We start from the raw sequence: 26,017 nt of genomic DNA, 5'->3' as shown, positions 1-26,017 counted from the left end.
AATGGTTTATGGCACAGACCCTTTCGGTTCTCGCTCATCTAGCTGCTACAATGACTGCTTAGACTGCAACAATAATACCTAACACACATTTCAGTATCCGTCGTAAAGACGTGAAACTCGTCGAGTGACGAGTGTGTTCATTGATAAGCTAACACAATCTAAAAGTAGACATACCATCACACTGCCCTGGCGCTGTGTACAGTTTACCTTCTATGGTTTGTGCACTCACTATTTGCCATTACTTTCTCCAACCCAGTGTTCGAACTATGCCGATGTTTTCGGGGGGTCCCTTTTTTCCCCTGGGGGTGGGGTGGGGTGGGGGTGCTTGCGCTTGTCTCAGAGCGCGGATCTCCAAACATATGAGAAGCCTATCTTACGCACATATCACGCGGACTCCACACCTCCACACACGCATCACGTCTGAAGTCATAACCAGGGATGGCAATTTTCCGCCGAATGGCGGAAATCCGCCGTTTTGAATTTCAATTTTATCATTTTTGTGGAACGTCTAAATCCGTAGAGAAAAGTTTTAGGGGGGGTTAGGTACCTAACTTTTATTGCTGCTACCGAGATTAGTGTCAAATCGTATCGAAACCACATGTCTCGCGAACAACGGAAGCTTCTATATCGAGTGTAACAATGAACAAGAGGGCTCTGATTGGTCCACTCTACATCCGCTGTACACACACTTCCGCTTCCCTACTTTCCCGGTTTGGTTTGTTTTCACGACCGGCATTTTTAAAAACACGAGCGAAGATGGAGCAGCATGAAGAGCGGTTGATTGAGGAAGTACGGACATCTATACGACTCCAGTTCTAGTCATTATAAAAAAAAAAAGTTCTAGTCATTATAAGTAACCGGAGGATAAACACTCCACTAACCACACCCACCAACTACTCCTAGCGACTTCGCGCCCCCTTGCATTGTGCCGGTGAATAACTTTAGATACTTACTTATTTTTATCATGTATTTTTCACACAATATACATGTAAAATGGCTAGAAAATAGGTAGAAGAGGCTAAAAAGGCTAAAGCTTCAGGGGGGCTCTGCCCCCCTGAACCCCCCATTCGGAGTTTCAGCTGAAATAAAATTTTCCTGTTGCCATCCCTGCATAACTCATCAGGGGAAATCGTGTCCGCATTGGCATGTTCAAAAAACAACCTCGCGTCAACAATGATACCACACGCAAGAAAAAAAAAAAACAGTCAGGCTACTCAACACATCTGATCCACAGCAGCACCAAAGCATCACTGGAAATCATGTCAACAACCAATCTTCCATTTCAACACGCGTCAACAAACAAATGGCACCACAAACATGAACGAATCGGTCAGGCTACCGATTCCAAACCCACAGCAGACGAATAATTAAATGCATCTTACCTTAAAGCAGAATCGACCACAAAGGAAGTCTGTTGGCACTGTTGGCACACTTCCTTTCTACTAGTTTGTGTCCCCAACCTGGCAGCAGCAGTCGCTGTCATATCGGTTTATTTTATCTTTGATGTAAACACAACACTTCGGATATGCAAATGCTTCCCGTTACACACGATTGCTATGTCAGTAAACATAATTTTGCCAATATTTTAGAGACCATCCATCTTCTCCGTCGGTCAGCATCTGTCGGGATCCGAAAAATGATAAATCTTGCCTTGTGTGTTGATGGTTACTACATCCAGGTGCACAACAATATAATGGCATGATGGAAGTCTTGCTGAAAGTAAAAACTTTCTTTGATGGCTATATTCCTTTCGATGCTTCGCCGTCGTTCCTTGTTGTTGGCTGTGGTAGACTACTGGTAGTTCATGTCCAAAATGGCGGCCGCATTTGTCGTGACATCATGTGGGATGGGTCCATATGGAAGTATTGCACATTTTGGGAGGGGGATGAGAGTTATGTGGGGATATTGCACAGTTAGAATATTGCACATGTGTTGGGGGTGATGGACGGAGAAAGAAACACATTATAAACGGACATTCAAGTACAGTTAAAAATAGTAAGAGAATAGAAAATAATCTAAAATAGAATAAGACATAAAATACAAGAATAAAAGTTACAGTGCAGAATGAGGAATGAATCAAAAGCCTCAAATCGGATTGAATAAAAGGCAGCGGCAAAGAAGAAAGTATTCAGCCTTGATTTAAAAGAACTGAAAGATGCAGCAGACACAAAGTAGTTGGTATTGATTAATGTGGGAAATACGCTCAGTATAATATGGACTTATCACAAAAATACACGCGTGTATTTATTATTTTGAAAACCCACCAGTCAACTGATCTGGCACATTTTAATCATGCAACAGTAATGACATAAATAACGGCGCGGCGGAGTAGCGTCCAAAAGTGTTTTTTTTTTTCTCACTTCATTTTATCAATGAGCTCACTATATACAGTGGCATGCAAAAGTTTGGGCACCCTTGCTGAAAATGTCTGTTACTGTGAATAGTTAAGTCAGCAGGAGATGAACTGATCACCAAAAGGCATAAAGGTAAAGATGACACATTTCTTCTTTAATATTTTCCGCAAGGTTACTTTTTATTTCCATCATTTACAGGCATAAAATACCAAAAAATGAAAAGGACCTGAAGCAAAAGTTTGGGCACCTGACATGGTCAGTACTTAGTAACACCCCCTTTGGCAAGTATCACAGCTTGTAAACACTTTTTGTAGCCAGCTAGTAATCTTTCAGCTCTTACCTGGGGGATTTTCACACATTCGTCCTGGCAAAAGGCTTCCAGTTCGACAAGTTTCCTGGGCTGTCTTGCATGCACTGCTTTTTTGAGATCTATCCACAGATTTTCAATGATGTTTCGGTCAGGGGACTGTGAGGGCCAGGGCAAAACCTTCAGCTTGTGCCTCTTGAGGTATTCCATTGTAGATTTTGAGGTGTGTTTTGGATCATCGTCTTATTGTAGGACCCGTCCTCTTTTTAACTTCAACTTTTTTACAGATGGTGTGATGTTTGCTTCCAGAGTTTGCTGGTATTTATTCGAATCCATGCTTCCCTCGACCAGTGAAATGTGCCCTGTGCCACTGGCTGCAACACAACCCCAAAGCATGATCGATCCACACCCATGCTTCAGAGTTGGAGAGGTGTTCTTTTCCTGGAATTTGGCACCCTTTTTTCTCCAAACATACCTTTGCACATTGTGGCCAAAAAGTTCTATTTTGATTTCATCAGTCCACAGGACTTGTTTCCAAAATGCATCAGGCTTATTTAGATGTTCATTTGCAAACTTCAGATGCTGAATTTTTTGGCTAGGACGCAGGAACGGTTTTCTTCTGATGACTCTGTCATGAAGGTCATATTTGTTCAGGTCTCGCTGCATAGTAGAACAGTGCACCACCACTCCAGGGTCTGCTAAATCTTTCTCAAGGTCTTCTGCAGTCAAACAGGGGTTTTTATTTGCCTTTCTAGCAATCCAACAAGCAGTTCTTTCAGAAAGTTTTCTTCATCTTCCAGACCTCACCTTGATCTCCACCGTTTCTGTTAACTGCCATTTCTTAATAACATTACAATCTGAGGAAACAGCTACCTGAAAACACTTTGCTCCGTTCTTGTAGCCTTCTCCTGCTTTGTGAGCGTCAATTATTTTATTATTCAGAATGTGAGGGAGTTGCTTAGAGGAGCCCATGGCTGTTGATTTTAGGGACAAGTTTGAGGAGTCAGAGAATTTTATACAACTTTGAAATCTGCATCATCTGACCTTTGAACAAGCCACAGCTCAATAAGCTAATTAAGGTCTGGAACCTTGGTAAAAGTTACCCGAGAACTCAAATGTATTGGGGTGCCCAAACTTTCACATGGTGTTCCTTTTCTTTTTTCTCTCTCCAATTGTACAAAACAGAAATAAATGCACAAATCTTGCATAAAACGCTGACAAGAAATGGCTCATCTTTATCTTTATGCCTTTGGTGATCAGTTCATCTTCTGCTCACTTAACTATTCACAGTAACAGACATTTTCAGGAAGGGTGCGCAAACTTTTGCATGCCACTGTCGTCCTCGATACAGTAATTCCCTATACAGTGAGTAGGAAGTAGTGAACGAGTGAGTGATTCTGGACACAGGGTCAGTGAATATCGGCGAAGTCAAGGTTATTATTCTCCGATATTCACTTCACCTAATGGTTAAATATCATATATTCTGCTGATTGCATTGTCTTTGCTCTAGCCCTGCGCTGACAGCTGTACTCTACGACCTGAGCCGACAAATTCCTCAACTTAAGAAAGACATCCAGGATGGACTGCTTAAAATGCTGTCGCTGGTGCTGATGCACAAGCCACTACGGCATCCTGGCATGCCTAAAGGCCTCGCACACCAGCTGGCCTCACCCAGCCTCACCAACATCCCTGAAGCCAGTGATGTGGGCAGCATCACTCTGGCTCTGCGCACACTAGGCAGCTTTGAGTTTGAAGGTAGAACATACTTTCTCTTTAAATGTTGTGGGAGATTTTGCTTTCAGTATAGTACTCGAAACACCTTGTTACACTACCACATGGTGAAGACTCATTTGTGGAATCCGTCTGCGCTAACTCTTCTTTACCCGCTGCTTTTTTTTCTTTTCTAGGTCATTCCTTAACACAGTTTGTGCGGCACTGCGCCGACCACTTTCTGAACAGCGAGCACAAAGAGATCCGCATGGAGGCAGCACGGACTTGCTCACGTCTCCTCACGCCTTCCATCCACCTGATCAGTGGCCACGGCCACGTGGTCAGCCAAACAGCCGTGCAGGTGGTAGCTGACGTCCTCAGCAAACTGCTGGTAGTAGGCATCACAGACCCAGGTGAGTAGGACCATTTCAGTTTAGCTGTCGATTGTGTTGTTAATAGTAGCGGTGCAGGTTGGACAGCAGGGCGAATCAAATTTATTTCCTAAATCTGATAACTATATCTAATTTATGATGAAATTAAGTTTGTGCATCTGATTTTAGGGGTGTTCACACGGCAACTTTTACTCCGGTGTAGCACCGGGGCTGCCCCGGTAGAGCGTTCACACGGTACAAAGTTATACCGGTGTAGCCCCTGAAAGCTGCTTAAACCGGTGCAAATCTAACCCTGCTCGGGAGGTGGTTTAAGAAATTTACTCCGGAGTAAATGCTAGTTTGCGGGGCAGCACCGATATAAAATGGGACGTCTGAACGCTACGGGGTAGACTCGCTACGCGTGAGCAGAGTTGATTACATACGGGCATTTCATAATTTGCATCCTGATATTTTGCGCTTCCAAAATGACGAATATCAACAACTACAGAACTACGTGTCTTCCAGTGTTGCCAGATTGGGTGGTTTTAAGTGCATTTTGGCGGATTTGAACATATTTTGGGCTGGAAAACGTCAGCAGTATCTGGCAACACTGGTGTCTTCATCCACGTTGTTTTCCCGGCTCTTGGTGATGCCATGACAACCGGGAAAAGGAAGTACATTTTCACGCATGCGCATATTTCATTTCCGCATTATTACTATCGTATAGCACGGTCGCAAAAACTGCTGTGTGAACGCAAGTGGGGCTGCACCGGTGCTAACACGCTTCTCTCTAGTAGGCAGGTTTGTGACATGTGAACGCTCCACAAAATTTACACCGGTGTAAGATATATCGCAACAAAATACATCGGTGCAGCATCGATGCAAGTATGTGCCGTGTGAACACCCCTATAATGGCGCTGACGGACATCAATGACAAAAACTGACTAAGCAAAGAAAGGACACACAGGCTACTTTATTGCTCCATGCTGAGGCTCGTACTCCTGAGTGCCTTTCTGAAGATATGAATGCAGCTGGATTTGAAACCGTATACCATAATACGGCTTAAATCCAACAGTAACTACTCAGGCTGCAGAAAGTCTTTACTGGACAAATTAGAAATGTCAGAAATGTTTATTTACACTTCCTTTTTTTGAAAAATTCTCCAATAGTCCAGAAAGCAGTTTTAGTTTTACAGGTTTGGGCCAGACATTTCTGTCAGTCAACTTCCTGTGAAAAGTGTGAATGAGTGTGTGAATGTCTTGCTTTCGCCATCATTTATCCTTTTAGTTTGTATTGAAACTGTGCCCGTATTGGCAGCGTATAATCGAGGCTTGTTATCTTCTTTGTAAGCTGATTTTGCCATATGCTCTAAACTGTGCTTTTATGGATTTTTTTTTATTTATTTATTTTATAGTGTTCCATCTCTGTCTCAACATTTACTTTATTACCGTTTCATGGTATTTCCAGATCCCGACATCCGTTACTGTGTACTGGCGTCCCTAGACGAACGTTTCGACGCCCACCTGGCACAGGCCGAGAACCTGCAGGCTCTCTTTGTGGCATTGAACGATGAAGTGTTTGAGATTCGAGAGCTGGCCATCTGCACAATCGGCCGCCTCAGCAGCATGAACCCAGCCTTCGTCATGCCCTTTCTGCGGAAGATGCTCATTCAGGTAGCTAATCAGGTTTTAAATGCATCTTGGTTGGTTGAATCTGTCTTACACAGTTCCGAAATGAATTAGTATTAAGTTTACGCATTAAACATCAAGCCATAATTTATGAGAGGCCTGTTAAAGAGATTTCTGTAATGGGGTGGAGTTTCGTGAGCTGCCAGCAGATGGAGGTAATCATTCAGCCAACTTGATGTCAAGAAAAATCATAGCGTCCTTTCTTGTTCATTGCCCTGTACTGACTTAAAGCAGATACACAGAACCTTTATTTTTAAATACATTTCTGAGTGGATAGTATCTCCATCCTTGACTCTTGTATGCTGCATAAATGGGAATAAAAATATATATATTGTTCAGAGTTAAAATCGATCGCAAAGTTGGCATTCGAGCTGCCCCGCTGAGCCAGCCATGCCTGAGTGCACGACGTCACCGCGGTAACCGGTTTTAAGGCTGAGGCCTTTGACAGCTATAGACCACAGTCATATAAATAAACAATTTCTGGTGAAAGTAAGAAATATCGTTACCGACTTGCTCAACTAAGACTGATTTGGCTTCGTTGATTGTGGGTTGACTCTCATTAAAACAGGGTAGGTGTTATAACTTATGCAACATACATGTACATGCATGCATTTTCACTGATAAAACACAAAAGGCTAATTAAATAAATCAGATGAACTGAGACAATCACATTCTGAAGCAAATTAAATAATCTTATACCCGTAACTTAAACACACAATACAAGTTACATGTATTAATCTAAATGCAGGTAAACGACAAGTGGTGTTTTTGTTGTTTTGTATCCAAATGAGTCACTTCTTAAGGCCAATTTATGCTGACAGCACAGTCCTTGCAGATGGCGTTGCAGATGGCGTCTGCGTAGCCCCCCCCCCCCCTCGCAGATGCTCTGCGCGCACCTCCCAAAAATTGTGACCACCGCAGAAGCCTCACAGACAGCGTCGTAGACAAGAGGGCTCTGATTGGTCCACTCTACATCCGCTGTACACGCACTTCCGCTTCCCTACTTTCCCGGTTTGGTTTGTTTTCACGACCGGCATTTTTAAAAACACGAGTGAAGATGGAGCAGCACGAAGAGCGGTTGATCGAGGAAGTGAGGAAGTACGTACATCTATACGACTCCAGTTCTAGTCATTATAAGTAACTGGAGGATAAACACTCCACTAACCACACCCACCAACTACTCCTAGCGATTTCGCGACTTCGCGCCCCCTTGCGTTGTGGCGGTGAATAACATCGCGCACGCCTATTACTCCCTGCTCAACAATAAATTACAACTGTCTGCGAAAAGCTATCTGCAAAAGCCTTGTCACAAGAGCATGCAGAGGCCCTTACCCGTCTGTGTTCTCGCTTCTTGAAGGCCGAGCTTGTGGCTGATTGTTCTGAAACAATCTGACTTTCAGTTGTTCATTCAGTTCTCCGTTCATTTGCTTCTTCCACGTAAGGGCAAGATGCTGCTGCTGAGGTGAGCATATCCAGTGGAAAAATCTGACAGCTGGTCCACTCATTCTCCATTTTCTCCATACTGAGTACTCCGCCATTACTGCTCGGCTCAGGCAATTACTAAAACCCGGGACGGGACGGGGCATCACCAGTTTTAGCAACAACCACGACTGCCCAAGCGATAATATGTGCCGTCCCATTCCAGGTTTTAGCAACAACCCTTGGCTCACGCTCCGGGAGACCTGGTGCAACTCAACTTACTTTCCTTTTCTTGTAGTTTTATTTAATTGTTGGTACTGCATCCTCTTTCAATGCAGGCTTATAGCCAACGCTCCTCAACAGATCAGAGGTCTCGTACGAGTCTTCAGTAAAATGTACAGAGCAGAGGAGAGACCACTTCGTAAGCGCCCAGTGTGCCCGTGAATTTCTCGCAAAACGCATCCAAATCTTTGCAGTTCGAACATTCTTGGGCCATGAATGCAACGTAAATCCATCTTCTGTCGTGTTGCTGCACCGGCCAGCAACACATCTACATGGCATGGTGATAAATTAGCTCAAAATGGAAGCTTGAAGTTGCAGTTAGCTCGGTGTTTTAGTCTAGCGGAAATGGCGATGAGACCGATAGCCTTCCTGCGGCGACGTCACAGATGTCAGGGTCACTCGCAAAGACCGCTACCTATATGAATTGTTTTAATCGTAAAAATGACTATATTAGATTTATTGTTCACGCTTAAAACTATTTCTATGCCATTCCTGAGGTCTGAAGGCATTTATAAACAAAAAGTGCGGCCATGGTTCTGCGTATCTCCTTTCAAAAAATTTGATATTATTTGTGATGTAAATATCCCAGAAACTACATAGTCTAGGCAAATGAAACTGAACAGGCTTAATGTTGAACAATATAAGATTTATTCCTCAAAATTTGAATGAGAAGTTCAAAGGTATGTGGATTCCATGAACGATTTCACAAATTTTCAATATGCATGACACACGCCAAGACGTTAGTCCAGCTCCTACCAAACACGCTGCAGCATGTCTTTGATAACAGTCTTTTCTGCTAAAAGTACATTTTTAGTAGCCTAGTAAACTAGACCCACCCGCCTAACGGCCAAAAATATTTTTGCCTAGCGAGTGGGTCTAGCCTCGCACCATATAAACAAAAACACCTTGGGCATCAAATCGTGCCCGCCAATCACAACGCAAGGTTTTTGTTTGGATTCTTTGGGCGGGCTTTTGCAGGAGTGATGACAAAGCTGCGTGACGCTGGAGAAAGCACAACAGGAAAGATGGCTACGGCTAGTGAACAGCGCGCGTTTGACTCCGCTTTGGAATCAGTTTTAGAAGAATTAGACTTGGAGTTTTCATTGAAACATGAGCAGGAAGAGGCTCTCCGCTCATTCCTTTTCAAGAAGGACGTTTTCGCTGTTTTGCCGACCGGCTATGGCAAAAGTCTGATCTACCAGCTGGCTCCGCTCGTAGCCAAAAGGATGGGGCTAGTTTGTGCAGTACGAAGAATTAATAAACAGCTTTGAAACATTACTTTTTGATTGTTTCTTATTTTCCCGTTATTTTAAATTTAAGGGAAATTATTTCACCAAACACCACTAAATAAAAACTCTCAAAAACAGTTTAAGCAAACCCTTGAAAAACACTTGAAAAAAATAAGTGTATGTTAAGTATGTGGTACAGACTCCAAACTTGTGGTCATTATCTCCAAACTTCTTAATATCTAGAACCTGTTTATTAATTAATATGCATTTTGAAAAATTATTTATTTCAAGGTCTCCCCCACTGCGCGCTCTGACTACGTCACAGTCACTGTTGCGCTGATTGGTCAGAGCGTTGGCCTATACGCACAGAGACAGTTTGAAAGACAGCGGTTTGTTCCTCCCACACCCGTCGGAAATGTCTACGGATCGAGGCCAGACTAAATATTCACATTTAGTCTGGCTTGCCAGGCTACATTTTTAGAGAATTTTCTCATAAATGCATACTGCACAGTCGTGTTCAGCGCACTCTAACACACACAACGCCTTTTTATTTTCAGTGAATGGCATTTCTATACCTCAAAAGATAAAACCAAAAAACATTAAACATAAAATTTTGACCTGTTTCCACACGTGCTGCTAAAATTTGAGGTCAGTTGAACGGGAATTGGCAAGATTGTGAAATATCAAGTTTTTTGAAACACCGTCTCTTATTATGCCCTCTCCTGTAAGGTGTTTATGTAAGCTCTGCTTTTTTGCAATCTATTGCTAAAATATAACTCAAAAGTTTGCAGTCTACCAATTTTTAAGTCACTTATACATTGGAGATGTTGAATGTATCAGTGTTTTTAATATGGATCGTGATATGGATTAAAAACAAGTTTCACTTTTTAAGTTCCGTTTGAACTATGGTACGGATCATCCTCATCATGACGCAATGGTATGGATCATCCTCATGGGAACCAGGCTTTCGTCTAAACTGGGGAACAGGGGCGCTGCGGCCTCTTACTCTCGGCGTGCGCCCTCTTACCGAAATGCCGATTGAACCCCAAGTCACACTTAGGGCCTCTGCATGTTCTTGCGACAAGGCTTTCGCAGATAGCTTTTCGCAGACAGTTGTAATTTATCGTTGAGCGGGGAGTAATAGGCGTGCGCGATGTTATTCACCGCCACAACGCAAGGGGGCGCGAAGTCGCGAAATTGCTAGGAGTAGTTGGTGGGTGTGGTTAGTGGAGTGTTTATCCCCCGGTTACTTATAATGACTAGAACTGGAGTCGTATAGATGTACGTACTTCGTCACTTCCTCGATCAACCGCTCTTCGTGCTGCTCCATCTTCGCTCGTGTTTTTAAAAATGGCGGTCGTGAAAACAAACCAAACCGGGAAAGTAGGGAAGCGGAAGTGCGTGTACAGCGGATGTAGAGTGGACCAATCAGAGCCCTCTTGTCTGCAACGCTGTCTACGAGGCTTCTGCGGTGGTCACAATTTTTGGGAGGTGCGCGCAGAGCGTCTGCGAAGGGGGGGGGCTACGCAGACGCTATTTGTGACGCCATCTGCGAGGACTGCGTTGTCAGCATAAATTGGCCTTTTGGCCATGCACTTGTATGCTACTGCACAACATGCAGTCTTTCTCAAAATGATCTTTTCTCCGTGAAAACATCCCAGCAACACCACGTGACAATATGTCTGATCATCAAATACGTTATAATTACTCCAAAAATATTCCAATCATAGTAGATACACCGTCAGACGATGCAAAAACGATCCGAATTGGCGGTTTCCAGACCGAGGCGCCATGTTGTTTACTTGTCGCGGCTGCTCTCGCGAGATTTGACATGGGTTACATACAAGGTCAGCTGACTTGTAGAGCAAGATTTCTCGAGACTGAATGACCTTTCACCCACCGGCGCGGGAGCTTTTGACAGAAGTAGTTCGCGAGTTGTTTTTGTTGACACTTGGGCATTTAAAGATGTCATCCCGCGGCACGAAGCGGAAGAAAGCCAAAGACTGTCTGGGGCAGAAGATTACTTTTCTTTTTCAATGTTGACAATTTGTTACAATTCCCCTCTCAGATAGCCTCAGAATGTCCCATTGTAGCCTCAATTTTTCAAAGGCTGCGAAGGGAGGGGGGGACAGACAACCGGCACCCCCCCCGCTTCGCTCCCTCGCCATGGTGAGCGCCCTCATACTAAATTTTTCTAGAAAAACCCCTGGGAGCAATATCCTCCTTTTTCATTGCCCCATTCAGACTTAACACTGTTCTTTTTCAGATCCTGACTGAGCTCGAGCACAGCGGCGTGGGCCGGAACAAGGAGCAGAGTGCCCGCATGCTAGGCCACCTCGTGTCCAATGCCCCTCGGCTCATCAGGCCTTACATGGAGCCCATTCTCAAAGTATAATCATATACCACATTCTACCAATACAGTGAGATTGATTGATTGATAGCCATCATAACAGCTGCCAACATTTCCATGATATAATTTCTCAGCCATATTCGCCACTACTTGTATTTTGGTTGTCTGTTTAGTGCCTTTGTCTGTTGGTAGGAAGTAGAAGTGTAAATATGATCTTCTTAGTTACGTAATATATATGTATTCTGCATGTTGTTTGTGTGTAGTCCATGCTAGAGGCTGAAATGCCGTAGTCCACCTTTCTTTTGTTAGATTTGATGTTATTTCTGTATAAGCTCACTGAATCTCGCCTTTGCTTTTCATATAGGCACTCATCCTGAAGCTGAAAGATCCAGACCCTAACCCTGGTGTCGTCATTAGCGTCCTGGCTACCATCGGGGAGTTAGCTCAGGTATGGACCTTTTGCTCCTTGCTGATCCTATAATGCTGTTTAAATAACCCCAGACACTGTTCTGATCATGTGACTTAGTGGATGCGACAGGGCCACAAGAACGGCAGGAAGTACAGACTGACACGTACAGTCGAGTAAGGAAGAGGAGGTTTGAGAGAATGGAGAATGTAGTGCTTGTCTGAGATGGACAAAGCAGTATGTAATGCTTGCAAATCTACTATTATTTCTCCAGTATTATCTTTGGTGATTAAGAAATCAAGTACCAGGTGTCGTATCGATCATTCAAGGCTCAGCCATGTTTTTTTATTCAAGGCTGAAGGACCACTATCTGTACAATATCTCTGACAGTCAAGAATATCGTACTTTGTCGTCCTGGTCTAAACGCCATAAGGGAATGATTTTATTCTCAAAGTATTTTGGATGATGTTTTGAACAAGTTGCCGACACCAAAAAGTTTTAGAATTTTTATCGCATGAATGTGAAGCATCTCATGGAGTTATTAGTGTGCTTGCAGAAGCACACTATTGTTCTTCTTAAGTTTCATCTCATCTCATTATCTCTAGCCGCTTTATCCTGTTCCACAGGGTCGCAGGCAAGCTGGAGCCTATCCCAGCTGACTACGGGCGAAAGGCGGGGTACACCCTGGACAAGTCACCAGGTCATCACAGGGCTGACACATAGACACAGACAACCATTCACACTCACATTCACACCTACGGTCAATTTAGAGTCACCAGTTAACCTAACCTGCATGTCTTTGGACTGTGGGGGAAACCGGAGCACCCGGAGGAAACCCACGTGGACACGGGGAGAACATGCAAACTCCACACAGAAAGGCCCTTGCCGGCCCCGGGGCTTGAACCCAGGACCTTCTTGCTGTGAGGCGACAGCGCTAACCACTACACCACCGTGCCGCCCCTTCTTAAGTTTTATTTTTATTATAATAATAATAATTATTATTATTATTCCGTTTCACCTGTTTTTTGGATCCACTACTCCTCCTAGGGCTTTCGAGATAGAGACACCGTTCCAACGCTGAAACGTAGGGCCCGATCTGGAACGGTGTTCTAGTTAAAATGGTTGCACTGCCCCTTGTCGTTCGTTCGGTATTCCCATTTTTTGGCAAAATTCCGTGCCATTGAAATGAATGGGTAGAACTTTGGAGTGATGATGTCATAAGGAGCTCCTCCACTCTAGTATGCTAGCTGTTAGCATGTTAGTATGCTAGCTGTTAGCTTTAGCATGTTGGCATGCTAGCATGATCGCTGTTCTCCGACAGCTCAGCAAGCACACTTTGCATTTTCTCTGCGGAAATGCAGTGTAGTTTGTTTATGTAACTTTTTGATGTATTTGTTTATGAAGCAATTATAATACCTTTTTAGAAGTGCTCTTGCCATGAAATGTCCTTGGGTGCTGACATGGCTTGAAAAAAAATCACTCACTGTGGGCCCGTTTACACGAGGACGCTGTCGGGTAAAAATGACTGAATATTTTATCGGAAGTGCCTTTCGTCTACACGGGGACGGCGTTTCCGAGGCTGAAAAACGGAAAAAATTGAAAACGCCTTCCAGAGTGGATAAGTTAAAAACAGCCCCCGTTGCATATCCATCTAAACTACCCAATACGCGAAACTCTGCTCGGATCTGCTCACGTCGGGTACGCGTTTACGTCATACATATGTCATATACTGTACATGCCAGCCCGGGAAGTAAGAAAGTAAGTAAAAAAGTCAGAGCATGTCTGATTACATCGATCCAACGGACCTTCAAGCTGCTCTGGCAGCTTTAATAAACGTCCAGGAGTCCTTCGAACATCTATACCGAATCTGCACATATACCGTTAATGAACAGAGGCGGGTATAGTATGCTCTTACTTTTTTACTTACTTTCTTACTTACCATAGCCAGAGTAGTCAAAGTTTTCGCGGCGCAGATGTGCAGATCAGACAAGACGGAAGACGTTGCGCATGCGTGCAGACATAGCGGAGGTCTTTCACAGCACCACCTATCCGCCTGGCATGCACATCCAATTGAATTCCACACATTTATGCATCACCGTATAGACGCAGATTTCCTCCTTGAAAACGGTCGTGTAGACGCGGAAAAAAGTGAGAACGAAAACGGACTTTTGCGTTTTTGTTTCAGACCGTCCCCGTGTAAAGTGGGCCTCATTCTCTCACCCTTGGTGATTTAAGAAACATGTTTGAGGGATGGTTATTAAATGATTGTACCAAGAATTGGTATGGATTGCATTTTTAATGTATTTATCAAGGTTTTTTTTTTAAATTTATTGAATGAAATAAATCTTTGCTTGTAAGTAACTGTGTGTGTGGTGGCAGGTGAGCGGTCTGGAGATGAGAAAGTGGATGGATGAGCTTTTCCCCATTATCATGGACATGCTTCAGGACTCCTCCTCCTTGGCTAAAAGACAGGTATGATGATTAAATGACTGAAAAATTCGAGCTCAAGCACAAATTTCTGCTTTCAAATGGACAAATACTCATCTAGAACTTTTATCCGATGTAATTCTTAGCATTTTTTTTTCATATCCGGTTATGCGGTTCTGTGCAGTTCACATACAGCAGAATCCACTATTTACACTGAACAAAAATATAAACGCAGCACCTAAAGATTTTATTTTGTACATCCGATACTGATTTTTTTTTCTGCCCACATCAAATGATAGTATAGCATACCAGTAAACATTTTTTGAAAAAAAAAATGTCCCTCTACTCAAGTTCTGAGCAGTGCCCAGACTTGAGATAATCCATGATCCAGTCGGGTGTGACCATTGCAGACAAAAATTTCACTGAGTAATGCATGTCATGACCATCCTTTATGTGGGGCCAATAAAAGGCCACCCTAAAATGACACAAATGTTCAAATGTCAAGATGCCACAGATGACCAGAATCAACCGGGAACGAGCCATTGGCATGCTGCAGGCTGGAATGTCCATCAGAGCTGTAGGGCATCAATTGGGGGTGCATAATTCCACGATAGTCCGCCTCCGACGACGATTTCAGCAGCATGGCACCACAGACAACATGCCACATGACATCTCCGAAGACTAAAGCAGGAAAAGTTATTAAATGAGGGAACTGGACCTTATCGTAGTCGTGTTAACTACTACAATTTCACAACACCTGCACGTGTCACCACTCCAGCACAAGACCGGCATATCCGTCTGACCCACCTGCGTGATCGGTGCCGGACTGCAACACGGACCGCAGATGAGACCATGGGGAGACACAATCGCAGGGTCAGCAGTCAAACTGTGAGAAACCGACTCAGAGAAGCTGGCCTCCATGCACGTAGACCTCATTGAGGATTGGACCTGACTGCTGGGCGACGACGTTCTCGTCTGGACTGGGCTCGGGCACATAGAAAATAAAAATGAAAATGAATTTCTATCTGAACATTTGTATTTCATAAAATATGGACCGCTGCGTTTATATTTTTGTTCAGTGTATTTTAGAACGACACTAACAACAATGAAAAATACTTTTCAGGCTCATTCAAACCCCCCCCCCCAATTGTCTTTTATTTGCCCTGTGAAGCTGTTTACCTACAGAGGTCTGCATGTTCTTAATTTTTTAAATTACCCCCTACAGTAAATTATACAGCGCTGTTAGTCATGGCATGATTGTTATGAGTGGTATATTGCTTTTCTCACTTCTCAGTGGCAGAGTTCCCAGTGTAAAACTTGGCAAAATGACTAAACCACTTTTCACTCTTGCTTGGAGCCAACTTCAGTGCAGGTGTTGTGAAATTGTAGTAGTTAACACGACTACGATAAGGTCCAGTTCCCTCATTTAATAACTTTTCCTGCTTTAGTCTTCGGAGATGTCATAAAGTCAAGGTGATTTATGTCAGTTTGGGTTTTTGGAAGGAAAACCAAAGCCAAAGAAACAACAACAAAACACCCCAGTTATTAGCTGCAGCTCCTGTTTTCTCTACAAGTCGTCGTCCCCCCATCCCCCGTTGTCTGGTATAGTGTGAGCAAAAAAAAAAAGGTTCTGAACGAATTGTGCCATGTACAGTAGGATTATAACTTTTTTACAACCTCTATACCCTGTATCATATTTTGATGAACTTTTGCTAGTAATGAAAGGAATTGACCTTCATTTGGTCATATTTTTGAAAAAAGTCCCCCCCCGGACTCAAAATGAAGTTTTCGTAAAGCCTACCAACAACCAGAACAATACCTGCAGTCTCCTGCACAGCGTCAAATGAAGGAGCTGACATGCTAGCAGGTGTGCTGGCTTTCAGTCTTTTGGATGGATGGATCGTTTTAATGTCAGCGCATTTTCTAGTGGAGTAGCCCACTTGTCCCCTACTCTCCTGTTGTACCTTGTACAGTTCTTTGTCCTCAGCATTCAGCCATTCCCCATCCAACTTTGTGACATCAAATACATCATCTAAACATCCATAATCTCCCCGTCTGGTGCATTCATCAAACACTTGCACCACTTTCTCCAACTTTGCACTTACTGCTTGATCAGAGATTATTGGAAAGTTCAGTTGTTCAGTCCACAAAAGCTTCACCTCCTTGGAAATTTTCTTCACTCTGTCTTTCCGGCTTTTGATGTCTGGTGCCATGTGTTTAAAGCGGCCAATTATGTCTCTCTTTAGTGGCATTCTTGTTCTGTCCATTAATGGGGTTTGCACTAATGGGATAGGCCCTCTCACCATCGTGGATTTCTTGAAGTCAATCACATTCTTTTTCCAAATCTTCTTGTTCCTCTCAACTTCGCTGTAACTCTTTCTGTGTGACATTCTGAGCCAACCATTCACTATGGAACAGCACAAACTTCACCAATTCGACATGGTAGTGCATGTATGAAAGTGAGAACAGAAACTGAAACTCCAGAATTCTGGGATGGCTTTAGGCCTACAACATATCACTAGTTGAACAAAACAGATTTCCCCAACTCTACATGGCTTATGGAGCACTTGCATGTGATGTCACAGCCGAGCCAGATTGTGACAGACGCCATCTTGTCGGTCAAACGTCATATTCCGCCTTCTACTTCTACTTCTGGGTCTACTTCTGCTTTTACTTCTACCTTTTCTTCTGGAAAACCCTACTATATACAATTCTACTACAACGGCTGCGGCTACAAGCTCTCCCTACCTGTGCACATTTTTTGTGTGTATTTTTGCGTGTTGTTCGTCTGTACCGGACTTTAATATCCACTACAACCGTATGGACTTACTGGACATTGGTTTCCAGCAGAAAATGACAGTTTGTAGCAATTTCCATCGCATGCACAACATTCCGGACGAGAAAAAAAAAAAACATTCCAGACGAGATAGCGAGACCAGCGGGGTCTCCGTGGATTGTTATCGGAAGCAAAGCGAAGGAGGCGGTGCCGGGAGCGGAAGCAAAAGCGAGGCTGCGGGCAGAGCCGGCCTGTTGACTAAGCTCAGAAAACAGCCACTCAAATCTCCACTGCCAAGCCTCTACCTCTCCAACACCAGATCCATGTAAACAACACGGACGATTTGGAATTACCTTATTCTATTCTATAATCGGCTGGTCAGTGCTATACTCAATACTTAAGTGACTTACCCATCCAATGAGGATTCTTGTTTACAAGATGCCACATCTGAGTCGCTGACAAATCCTGAATTTCTGTAGAGATAACTGTCCAGAGATTTATAAGCACGCAGTGCTTCACCACTGAACAGCGAGGGAAAGTTAATGAGGTAATTATACATGTCTGGGTATTCCGCTGACAGTTCAAAATCCGGTCGTGAAAACTCCGTCTGGTAAGCCATAAGGGTCACAAATCTGTAGATCGTTTATTTTAGACATATATCTAGTTATCTGTTCATTAGAAAAATGAGCCGTGTAGACCGTCGGTTGAAATTGATCCATTCTGTACACGAGTGCAGCAGTATTCAGCGGTGTTTTTGACCGACAAGATGGCGGTTGTGTACTTTCCGGTCACGTGACTGCAAGATCTCTATACAGTGAAAGTGAAACTGAAACTCCAGGATTCTGGGAAAGCTGTAGGCTACAATATATCACTACTAAACGAGACAGATTTCCCCAAATTTACATGGCTTATAAAGTGAAAGCAAGAATAGAAACTGAAACTCCAGTATATTATGATGGCAGTACAACATATCATTGATCCATTTTCAGTCAAATTGACTTGTAATGGCCCTTGTGATAACTTAGCACGGTTTCGCATTGCATATCATTGGCTGTAATGTGTATTTAATACTTTTTTGTTACGGGGGGACTTTTTTAAAAGAGTGTTGAAAATGGAGTTTGGTTTCTTCAATTATACCAAAAAGTTCATCCAATCATGATGCAGGACTTTGATTTTGGGAAAAAAGTTCAAAAAGTTATAACCCTAATGTACAGTCGTGAAAAAATAAGTACATCTCATGGAAATTGTAGACTTTTCTCAACATCTTTAAACAAGCAAACGTTTCACTTTCTTTGATATAATGCCGACAGGTAAAGGTGATATACGCCAACAAATGAGACATAAAATTGAAATTTTGTAGTCGTTTGCATAATTTAAATTAAAAAAAAAGAAAAACGGTCAGGAAAAAGTACGTACACACTTTCCATGGATTAAAGTTTTCCGTCGTGTGACGGATTTCCGTCAACTGAGCTCTCCCAAGGCCAAATGTGAGGTCGGTGCTGATCCGAGGAGAATTAAAATGACGGGTGGTTGGGTAGAGATTGGGTTATAACACTGATGTGTTGCAACACCATCAACTATCAGCAGGGTTTATTTCACTTTTTTGTTTTTGAGCCGTGCTTTGTGTCGTTCATTTCCTATGTTTGATCATGTTTAAACGTTCGCTGTCTACGGTGCGGCATTAAAAAAACATGCGCTGTCAAAATTGGCAAAATACATTCCCATGTGCTTGGCGTGCTTGTGTCTGACCATTTCTGTTTTGTATTAAATTAAATCTTGCCAAAATGACTTAGTTCAAACTTGGACATATAGAAATGGAGCATGTTTAAAAAAAACCCGAAAAAATAAACCCCGGAAAGCCCGCTCCTCTGCTTCAGCCAGACTTGAAGACCCGACGGTGTAATGCTTGCAGACTGTCAGAAGTAATTAGACCAAAATTTATAGCTAACAAATCAGCAGACGCCCCAACAATTATTATTTTCGTTATGCCAGTGTGTAAGGTATGTTAGAACCGTGCCTTATAGCCTACCGGTACGTTATATCACAATTTAAAGGACTTTTGAGGAGTTGGAGGCTGCGAGCGCAATGATGTTCCGACATGTGCTAAACTTTATTCCCTGAAAATCATACACCAGCGTTCAATGCCCCAAACAGTCAAAATGTCTAGAAGACTACGGTTAAATAATAATCATAGCCTACTAAGTTAAATTACGTCAAAACATCTGTTTCTGGCCTATGAAATGATGGAGGAAAATGAGAATGAACGCGAAGCAGATAGCAGCCAACTTCACACGATCTTTTAGGTAACTTAACACTTGTGTTGGCCACAATATTTCTCTTAATAAAATCTTGAATTGTTTTTGAAGTCGTATTCAACACAAAGTAAGGTCAAACCTAGTCTGGCTAACGCAACTTCAAAGCTCTGCGAGCATTTGGTCTGGCAAAGATATTAAGCCCAACCGTTTCCCAAAGCGCGTGGTTGACCCGCCTCCCTGAAATGCCTCAGTTTGCTACTGGTCGAAACCAGAAAAGGCTGTGACGAAGCTTAAACCAATCACATCACTCTTTCCTTTGACGTATGTGACGCGACGGAAACTGCTTGAGTAACAGGAAGAAGAAGGAGGAGAATAAATACCTCCAGGGCTGCTCTTTGCTCCGTTTTCAATGAGAACTTCCCGTTGAATGCTTTCAATACAGCATCTACCGCTGTGTCAAAGGCTTGCCGCTGCTCCATGTTCGTAATGTTTCTAGTGAATGAAGCGCTTCCGGCATAGATTCTGTAAACAATCTATGGCTTCCGGTCGCAGTTCTACTACATCACTGCCTTGAACACGCCTCTACCCAGGGCCGTTGGAGATGCTCAAAGTTGATTGGCTCCTGATTTTTCTGGAGCTTGGAAGAGCTGGAGATAGCTTGCCTTGCCAGACTAAGTTCGCAACAGGCCCCCGTGTAGCGTCACACTTAGGATGGGCGGGCCCAGGCTAGGTCAAACCCCAATTTTAATTTAAGCGAAGATCCAAACTTTTTTCTATATTGACGTCGAGCACAGAGGAGCATGTCATTCTGCTTTCGGTTTCAGTAGCATGGATGCGCTTTACATGAAAGAAGGCACTGATGTGTCTGCCATCGATAAAGGTGTAAAAAACAAGTGGAGGTGGGCTTGGCTGTACAAAATAGGTGAAAACGGAAAGCCATTTAGTTCATGGTGCAAAAAAACTAAACATTCCAGGCGCTTGAAATCTACTCATACCCCCCCACCCCCCCACCCCCCCCCCCACCCCGTAAATTTTCAGTCAAATAAATTTTTTTTGCTTTAATCCATGACTTTCAAGTGCATAGAATCAGGTTTTCCAGATTAGGTGCCATTGAGTAGAGCCTCCTGCAAGTAGAGGTGCAGGTGGAACCCGTCTTATTTAAACCTGACATTTAGGGTCTGGTGTTCTCTTTGCTATTGGAGTGTGTGGTGTCATCATACCAAGATCAAAAGAGCTCTCTAAGGAACTCGGAAGAAAGGTTTTGGATGCCGATGAATCTGGCAAAGGATTTAAAAAGATCTCTAAATTTATAAGAAATAAATCATTCCACTGTAAGGAAAATCATCCACACATGGCATAGATTTCAAACAACTACCGATTTGTCCAGGGCTGGCCGCCCCAGCAAATTCAGCCCAAGAGCAGACCATTTGATTCAAAGAAGTCTCCAAGAACCCCAACATTTCATCACTGGCTCTGCAGGTAACTCTTGCAACTGTCGGTGTGAAAATGTAAACATCTCCAGTCAGAAAGGGATCGGACAAATTTGACCTGCATGGGCAGCGTGCCGGGAAAAAGCCTTTACTGTCCAAAAGGAACATTAAAGCAAGACTACAGTTTGCCAATGAACATGTAGACAAAGACTAGGCCTTTTGGAATAACGTGCTCTGGACAGACGAATCAAATGGGTGGCGCAGACCAAAGTTGGCTTTTCAGGAGAAGAACCTCATACCAACTGTGAAGCATGGTGGTGGGAATGTTAGGGTTTGGGGTTGCTTCGCTGCCTCAGGGACCGGAAATCTTGCATTCATTGATTCAACTATGAATTCTGAACCAAATCAAAGAGTGGTTGAAGATGATGTAAGGCCATCTGTTCAAAAGTTAAAGTTGACCCAGAGGTGGAGCTTTCAACAAGATCATGATCCTAAGCACACTCGGAAATCCACCAAGGAACGGCTCAAAAAGAAGAAATGGAAGGTTATGGAGTGGCCGAGTCGAAGCCCAGATTTGAACCCCATTGAAATGTTGTGGGGAGATTTGAAAAGGCCAGTGCATGCAAGAAAACCCTCAAACACCTCGCATCTGAAGGAATTTTGCATGGAAGAGTGATCCAAAAAATTCAGCGAGCTGATGTCAGAGACTGGTGGACAATTATGCAAAATGCGTAAAAGAAATTATTTCTGTTCAAGGGGGTAATACTAGCTTCTGAAGCCAGGGGTGTATTTACTTTCTCCACAAAAGAATCTTACATCTTTTGATATTTTTGTTGAATAAATGATTGAAAGAGCTAATTTTCCTTGTTGTTTTTTTTTTAAAGATTTTTTTTGGGCTTTTTTCACCTTTATTGAATAGGACAGTGTAGAGACAGGCAGGGGTGATAGCGTTCCGGCGCCGTGCCGGATTTCCGGCGTACCGTGGCTGGGGAAAAAAAAAAATCTAGTTCGCCCATTGTCCTGTGTCATTCTGAGATGCGCAGATAGACAGTAAAGGGAATTCGCATGATATGGAACAGGACAGGAAATGAGTGGGAGAGAGAGACAGGGACGGATCGGGAAATGACCTCGGGTCGGAATTGAACCCGGGTCCCCGGCTTTATGGTATGGCGCCTTAGCCACCTGAGCCACAATGCCCCCTCCTTGTTGTTTTGTTCATCGCCTTTATCTGTAGGTACTGTATCAAAACGGTGAAATGCTTGCTTGTTTAAATCTGTTGAGTGAAGTCTAGAGTTTCTATGGGATGTACTTATTTTTTCACATGACTGTAGATACTCACTGTCTAATCAACATGTCATGCTTTTTAACCATTTAGAGTTACATATAACAGCTTATCGTACCACCATGAAACAAGTTCCTGTTGTCACTTTTGTTATAACGGCGACAAATAGTTGTTCCCTCGAGCCTTTTTTCTTCTCACTCGAGGTTAATATAAGATGGGGGGAAAAAATGTCGTGTAACAAATAACAGCTTGTCACATAACTGAGAAAATTCTTATTGCAAATTTCTCTTTTCTGACGACTTTTCCTGTAGTGGAAAACTTGCCTTCAGGTCTTCTTTTATAAAATTTTAAGTAAACATGTCCTTTCCAGAGGACCTTCTATACATTTTTGTTGTTAAATTATGTGGAGCTTGTATCTTCTTCCATAGAAATCCATAAGGAGGAGTTCTTACTATAGACATGGCAACATAATAGAACAAAATCAGATTCAAGAATTTAACAGCAGTAGAGTATAATATCATCGAGAGTTTGTGTGATGACTTTGTGACCTAAAAATAACAAACTGGCTAAACTGGCAGCCATGGCCTCAAGGTTAGAGATGCAGCGTTTGGCCTAAAGGGTCTCCGGTTTAAGTCCCTGCACTGGCAGGAAAATTCATGGCTGAAGTGCCATTGAGCAAGGCACCTAACCCCCAACTGCTCCCCAGGCGCTGTGTGCGCGCGCGCTCGTTGTACGTTGCTCTGGATAAGAGCGTCTGTTAAATGCCTGTAATGTAATCGTGAATGAGAAGTATCAGGACTCGGAGCAAGTTGAACAGAACAGTCCAAAGTAAAATTCATTATTAGCAGTCCAGGAATTATTAAAAGAAGAATTCCTTATAATGAATTTTAGCGTTAAGCACCTTAAAGTGCACATCTTGGGTATATTTAGGAGCAAGATCAATGTAATTATCTTATTTTATATTAAACTTTGGTCAAATATCTGTCACATTTTGCATTTTGTGCATTTTTTTTTTTTACCTTGCGCAATACCAGGAAAATTCAGTTGAAATCAAGCCATTTGAGGCGAATTGGTCCGCCTCTGAAAAAACTTGGCATTTGGATTTCCCGGCAAACATTGATTTTCGTGACGTCGCGTGCGGGACGCCTCCCTCTGAATCCTACGTCAGCGCTGGTTTGTTTATGAGCAAACGACCTGGTGGTTTTCTGCAAGTTTCTTCAACGTTATCACGTAATTATTAAAATGGTTAACAGATGTATCGTAGGAGGGTGTAGCAACACCAATCATGATGGGATTAGTACTCATCGTTTCCCAAAAGACCGGACAATGAGAGAGAAATGGGAGTGCTTCGTGCGAGGCACCCGGAAAAAGCCGAGGACCAAGCAGAGCCGAGAAAAAGACCAAGAAAATCGGCAATTCACAAGTTGACTGTTGCCAGGGTAAGAAATAAGAGACTATACTCTAAATTAGGCGTTCCTGTGTTTGTGTGGTATACGGATAATGTTATTTATTGACACACAAAAGTAAACAACATGAAAGTGCTGGGCGATAATACACTTACTTCACATGTATCAAGGGATATGCGTGTTAGGGCTTGAGATCTTGGGACCTGTCAAACACATTAAATGTATATCCAACCCTGCTTTGCTGATTCCATGTGTGTAGCTTATGAAATCTTTGTCCCACAATAGCTAGTACTTTTCTAAATGAAGAAATATATAAATACATAATAGTAATTAGAAAAAATATGATTTATGTAACAATAGATAGATGAGCATTGGTACATGAATCCATGGGTTTAGAATAGGGCTGCGTACCTAAACGTAACATCAGGTACAGGTACCGGTACAGAGGTTTAGGTACAGGTCCGGACCTGTACCTGAACAATTTGACACATTCTTCTGAACTTCTTTAATAATGACAGAAACATTAATAAACTGTTGACAACTTGTCAGTATCTTTATTCAAAGAAAACCGAACATAACTAGGTTTCCTACCTCACTTCTCAGTCACCCTCTCAGTCTCACACTATAGTTAACTTGGGACAAAAAGTCATAAGTTGTCTCACAGCGAGAAGTGACTACACTAGAGTACTATAGACTACGCGCGGTCCGCGGCCTTTAACTTACGCGGCAAAATTACACAAAGCAGCAAAGACTGCCAATGCCAGCAAAGGAAAAATGGCTGACCTGCTTTTGAGTCTTTTTGACCAATCAGAACGCTGGATCAGCCAAGCTCTCGCAATGTCTCGTGAGACTGTGGCGAGAGGATCTCAAATCAAAGATGGCTCCGATTTCAAGTTTCAGCGCGGCATTTTACGTCTTTTCCAGTGCTAAATTTTCGTCTTTGTGGTAATATTTACGCATCTTCAGTCACAAAATAAGCAGATACTTGGTGTAAATTTATATCGGTACAGTACCGGTACTTCATGATCTGGTATTTTGGACCTGTACCGAATCGATTTTCACGGTACAGTACCGGTACGCAGCCCTAGTTTAGAAGCCCAGGTGACAATTCCATATTTCAGTGCAAAATCGCTAGCTGCTAAACTTGGTCTACACAGGCTGTGCACTGAACCCATGCAAGCTCGCGCAGCCTGCTGGCGCTTCCGCACGTGACGTCACGAATCTGGCTCCAGACTCCCTTGGGATTTTTCCAGGCACGTTTTGTTATTTTATTTTTTTCTTCTGTAGACAAATGGTCTTGTGCAAAATTACCCTTCTGGATGAGTGTATAAAGGGACATACTTTCATATTAAAAAACACTAAATTGGTCCAGGATATGCACTTTAATCTCATCAGTTGCCAAAAGGAGACTGCCTCAGTAACCCCTGTTATTTTATCACCCACCAGGTGGCACTGTGGACTCTGGGCCAGCAGGTGGCCAGCACCGGCTATGTGGTCGAACCCTACAGGAAGTATCCGTCTTTGCTGGAGGTGCTGCTCAACTTCCTAAAAACGGAGCAGAACCAGGGCATCAGGCGAGAGGTGAGAAACGCAAGGGGCATCATGTCTGAGATGTGACCATTACTTCAAAAGCAAGCAATAGGAATAAAACTCAACTGGACAGGAAGGGAAGGTATAAAAGCCTGGAATGAAAGGCATCCAATTCCATTTCACTTATTTAAATATCATGGTAGGAAATGATTTGAAACCTGCCAGAATATACAGTACTGTGCAAAAGTCTTAGGCACATGGAAATAAATGCTGGAGACCAAAAATGGCTTAAAAAAAAAAAGTAAACCAGTGTTACCAGGCAAAACAAACCTCACCCGTCAGCACTTATTTTATACCTATATGTTGATAATGGTAATATTTCTCAATCATCAGCTGTCAGGTTATAGTCCTATGAAAATCCATGACCTTGAGTTTAACGTTTCCGAGTCATCCAAGGTCAAAGGTCATGGTGCCAAATGAAAGCCCATATGGCGGCACCTATAAGTTGATAATGGTAAATATCTGTCTACCATCAACCGTTTTTGAGTTATAATGGAAAATTTTATTTTGACCAAAAGGTTGACCTTGACCTGATTACCCCCAAAATTTAATCAAGTAATCTACGGACCATTGCCCACCTACCCTGAAAATTTGAAGTCAATTGGTGCAACCGTCTAGACGCTAGATTGTTAACAGACAGACAGACAAACAAACAAAAACCGCACTGATTACAATACCTCGCCCTGCTTACTCTGTCGCGGGCGAGGTCATGAAATGTTTCAACATTACTATAAC

General features: G+C 43.0%; 1 protein-coding gene across 1 annotated transcript in view; it reads left to right on the top strand.

Moving 5' to 3' along the window:
- mtor (mechanistic target of rapamycin kinase) overlaps positions 1–26,017 on the top strand; it is a 267,396-nt gene that overhangs the window by 28,669 nt on the left and 212,710 nt on the right. Inside the window, exons 12-18 of the mRNA XM_060931539.1 lie at positions 4,172–4,416; positions 4,569–4,784; positions 6,210–6,415; positions 11,627–11,749; positions 12,075–12,158; positions 14,496–14,588; positions 25,139–25,273. Coding sequence (XP_060787522.1) covers positions 4,172–4,416; positions 4,569–4,784; positions 6,210–6,415; positions 11,627–11,749; positions 12,075–12,158; positions 14,496–14,588; positions 25,139–25,273 — 1,102 coding nt within the window. The remainder of the gene's footprint in view (positions 1–4,171; positions 4,417–4,568; positions 4,785–6,209; positions 6,416–11,626; positions 11,750–12,074; positions 12,159–14,495; positions 14,589–25,138; positions 25,274–26,017) is intronic.

The sequence above is a fragment of the Neoarius graeffei genome, chromosome 10 (genome assembly GCF_027579695.1).
Source record: "Neoarius graeffei isolate fNeoGra1 chromosome 10, fNeoGra1.pri, whole genome shotgun sequence".
NCBI classification, from domain to species: domain Eukaryota; kingdom Metazoa; phylum Chordata; class Actinopteri; order Siluriformes; family Ariidae; genus Neoarius; species Neoarius graeffei.
This window is presented reverse-complemented; position numbering and strand designations above follow the sequence as displayed.